Raw genomic sequence first — 4,363 nt, forward strand, 5'->3', positions numbered from 1 at the left:
CTCTAAGCCTCATAGCGGGGTTGTGGATCAACTTTCTATCTAAAAAAAAACCCGCAATGATTTTGATAGGATGATTATATCTAAAGTAAATTAAAATAGTTGATAATATTTCAATTATTCACTTATTAATACATGTGGTTGGTTATAAACAATATCTGCTAGGTAAGAAATTATTATGTTAGTATATTAGTTACACCGTGTTACACTTCTTCAAATTTTATAAGATAATCAATTGACCACATGTCATGTTTTTGAAAGAATGTATTAATATAAATGTCAAATACTCTGAAAAGTAAAATTCATATTTTGTAATATTAAGATTCATGATATATACAAAATCAGACTATTGATATGACCGATCTCGTTGCATATCTTTACAGAACATTGCCCATAGAGCCAGAAACTATCCCAATTTGAAGTTTCAATACTACAAATTATATAAATTAATAAAATGTATATACTTGATACATAAACCTGATTTTAGAGATATATCTGCTAGATTCATTGGACAGCTGGATATGCCATTTAGTTACACTATGGCTACGGTTTACACTAAAAAAAAGAAAAACGTGTTACAGAATCTTATAAAACTTCGCCAAGTTTTTTTATGCACGATATTTAAGTATATAAAGTCTTTTCTATTTTGATTTTAAATTAACAAGAGCTGGAGACAGAAATGTTCAAATAAATCTATTTGAACATTTCACTTGTAATCACAAGTGATTTAGTTGGTCAGCTTATAACGCCATTGTTTCCCATTATGGTGGCTGTTAAAAAAAAAAGAAAATACGGCTAAATATTCTTAATTTTTGTACGATGTCATACAGTTTTTTCTTAGCGGTTATGAAATACTGATCACACATCCGATTTGAAAAAAACTAATACAATTTTAATTATCAGAAATTATTATTAAATAATTTAATAATTATACTATTTTTAGAAGAACTAAAAAAACAACGCTATATTTTTGTTTTCATTTACTATCAATGTTGCACTTAATTAAGTACAAAAATTACTGATAATAAAGTGACACACGTGGTTGTACTTAGTTAAATACTGGTATTGATAGAGTTCAGGCAATAATATTATCTGATTCACCTTGATTTGATTATCATAACATAATTATGAACATAAACACATTTGAAGTGAAGATGGTGTTATTTTATAGACATGACTACGTATTGTAATGAGCACGTCTGATATGTTATCAAATGTCATTATGATCTATATCGCGATGTCCGCTACACGATATGGCAGTGAAAGTCCAGCAATATCACTGGATTCTCGCCCCACTGTCACGCTCCGCTGCCGTCTGTCACTGTCGCTTATAATGATACCTTGTAGTAACAATCATGTATCGCTGTTTTTGGGTGATCTTTGTTCTTTTTGGATCAAGTACAGTGAGTTTTCATCATCTAAAAGTTTTATATTTAGCCACAAAAATTTAACTTTTAGTGGAAATATTTATACGTAAACTAATGATCATTCTTATAATGGGTGGAGTTAAAAATAAAAACTGTAGAGTATTTTTTGTTCGGCAACAAGCAACTGTCCCAAAAAAGTAATCATCTTACCATGAGTATAATTAAATATATTGAAAACGTAAACTGTGATCTAAGACTTTAGTCTTGCAACTGACCTCGGTACAGGCTTTATGTTGTGATACATTATTTATAAATATCACGTTTTTAAAATATGACATACCGCAACATTTTAATTTATTAGTTAAATTTGTTTATTTTCATACCAAAAAATTGCTCTACTCTGTGCACGTTTAGGGAATATACCATTTTATAAGGATACAATTAAAATAAATTTAATCTAAAAAAAGTTATCAAGAAAGTTAGTATAGACTATTTATACAATTTTAGTATGAGATAGTTGGTTTCTAATATTAGGGAACAAAATAACTAGATGGTTTAAAGTAAAAAAGATACATTTAGTAATTATCACTATCACTAACAAAACCATAAAAAATAATATTTTTTAACGGCTAATTATAGTCTGAAATGTATAACAGATATAAATTTAATTCATAAGAAAATAATCATAGATATTACATTTATATGGTCTATTTTTACAGGCATTCAGGAAAAGCACGATGATCACAACAGGAGACTTTTCTTTGATTATCAACAGACATGACTTTGTTGATAAAACACGTTTTATTAAAACAGTCTTTGAAGGACCTGAACAAGTTTTGATTACCGCTCCTCATCGAAGTGGAAAGTCCACAATTGCTGACATGCTGGCAAAGTTTGTCGAATTAGAATTTAATGAAGAAGGCATAATAGTAACAAAACAAAGGAATAGTCCTGTAAACGACACAGCAAACTATAAACTTTTTTCAGGCGGTATGATGAGAATTTCAAAATACAAAGAAGTGATGAACAACTATTTTGGAAGGTACCCACTAATGCGGGTGGATTTCAAGTGTATTCAAAAGTTCAGAACCTCCGAAGAATCAGTATTTTGTTTCCGTGAAATAATACACAAGACTTTTGTGCAACACAAGTATCTACGCAGAAGTGACCAACTGACGTTGAAAGACAAACGGTTGGTGAAGAGATGGAGTTATGGAAATTATGACAACATATACGGCCAGGACGTGACTAATAGTTTGTATAAACTGTCCATAATTCTGTATAAACACTTTGGAAGAAGAATATTTGTTGTTATAGACAACTACGACTTTCCTTCTGTGAGTGCGATGATGGATGTGAAGGATTCTAAGGAACTAAACCGTGTAGTCAGGTTTAACATGGGAATCATATCAAAGTTGCTAACCGGTGATTACAGGTATTTGGAAAGAGCTGTGATTTTAGGCTTCTCTCACGTAGTTGCCGCTGGAGTGTACCCTATGGAAAATGTTCAGGCGTATAAATTCCTAGGAGACCATCCTTTTGTTGAATACTTTGGACTTACAAAGACAGAGGTAGATGAGTTGTTTAGAAAGGATGTATTTAATTTAACAAAGAGAGAGATTGAAAAAGGCCATGATTATTTTAACGGCTATATCAATCCTATCAACAAAACCATTTATAGCTTATACTCTGTGTTAAAGTATGTAAATGAAAAAATCTTAGACAGCTTTTATATATCCACGGAATTTACAAAGAACCTTAAGTGGCTATTTAAAATTAAGACCATCAGGAAGCATGTAGAAACGTTAGTAAAAGGTGGTATTATAGAGGTTAAGGTGAATGATGTTATTACCCTGGATGATATGATAAATTTGAGGAACGCAATTTTTAATTTAAAAATACAAGAACATTTCAATATTAATTTGATATTTTATTTCCTCATGGAGCAGGGTTTTCTGTCTTATAGTCAATGCAATAATCTGAACAGTGAAACCGCCTTACTAAATGTACCCAACGAAGAAATAAAGTTGGTCTTGGCCTTGAAAATAAAAGAATATTATGATGGGATCTATAGAACTGATAAAACACTTCTAAAGAAATGTGCGAGCTTCATTGATAAAGTATCTCCGTCTGCTTTAGTCAATGGAGCTCACTTCAAGAGAGCTTTATATTGGTTTTACAAATCTTTAGAGCAGCTGATAAGTGGTGTTGGAAATAGATTTGGTAAAATTAATGAAGATGATGTTCATAGAATTATATTCTCCATATTGTATCAAGGAAACACCAAAAGTAAAGACGCTTTCAAGATATCAGTAAATGGTACGAAAAGACACTTAGACATTCTTTTGGTGAAAGAGAAGTTTAGTGTTGTTATGGAGTTCAAAGTGAATAGCACTTCAGTAAGTATATTGGATGAAAAATTAAAAAGAATAAAAAACACAAAGTCATTCTTAAAATATCAAAAGTATATTTTGTTTACAATAGGCGTGGATCACTATCTGCATTTATCAGTCAGTTGTTTATCAGGTATTAGTAATCTAAACCAGGTAATTAATATTCCTTAATAAATTTATTGAAGATGTTGTATGTGTCCTTTGCTTATTTATTTGTTATTGACGATGGAAGGTATGAAAGGATAAGAGAATTTCGAACATTTGCAATCGTTATATTTTACAAAGGGAATGAAACAGCGTTTCGATTATTGGATTCTCCTCTTTTTCTTTCTCTTTTTAAATTGTTATTAATACTATCCCCACCTGAATAAGAGGATAGATTGTAATCCTCTAAACGTTGTGTTATACATCTTGTAACATATAACGATGGTAAATGTCAACAATCCTGTTATCCTGTTGTATTTGATTCTAAAATGTGTTTAGTCACTTATGTTTTATTTGGTAAAACACCACTTCCACTTACATTATTCGTTGATAGAAAAAGTTAAATAATCAAGATCGATTTATTAGGATATAATAACCTTAAATAAAGTATATTATTACAAA

The 4,363-nt window shown here is 30.3% G+C and overlaps 1 protein-coding gene across 1 annotated transcript; it reads left to right on the forward strand.

The window, feature by feature from the left end:
* The first annotated feature begins 1,211 nt into the window (after positions 1–1,211).
* LOC124367617 lies at positions 1,212–3,946 on the forward strand. The gene is made up of 2 exons (XM_046824579.1): positions 1,212–1,400; positions 2,084–3,946. Exons 1-2 carry the CDS (start codon positions 1,353–1,355, stop codon positions 3,926–3,928), a joined length of 1,893 nt encoding a protein of 630 aa, XP_046680535.1. The 5' UTR covers positions 1,212–1,352; the 3' UTR covers positions 3,929–3,946.
* The last annotated feature ends 417 nt before the right edge of the window (positions 3,947–4,363 follow it).

This window comes from Homalodisca vitripennis, chromosome 8, assembly GCF_021130785.1.
Source record: "Homalodisca vitripennis isolate AUS2020 chromosome 8, UT_GWSS_2.1, whole genome shotgun sequence".
Lineage (NCBI taxonomy): Eukaryota > Metazoa > Arthropoda > Insecta > Hemiptera > Cicadellidae > Homalodisca > Homalodisca vitripennis.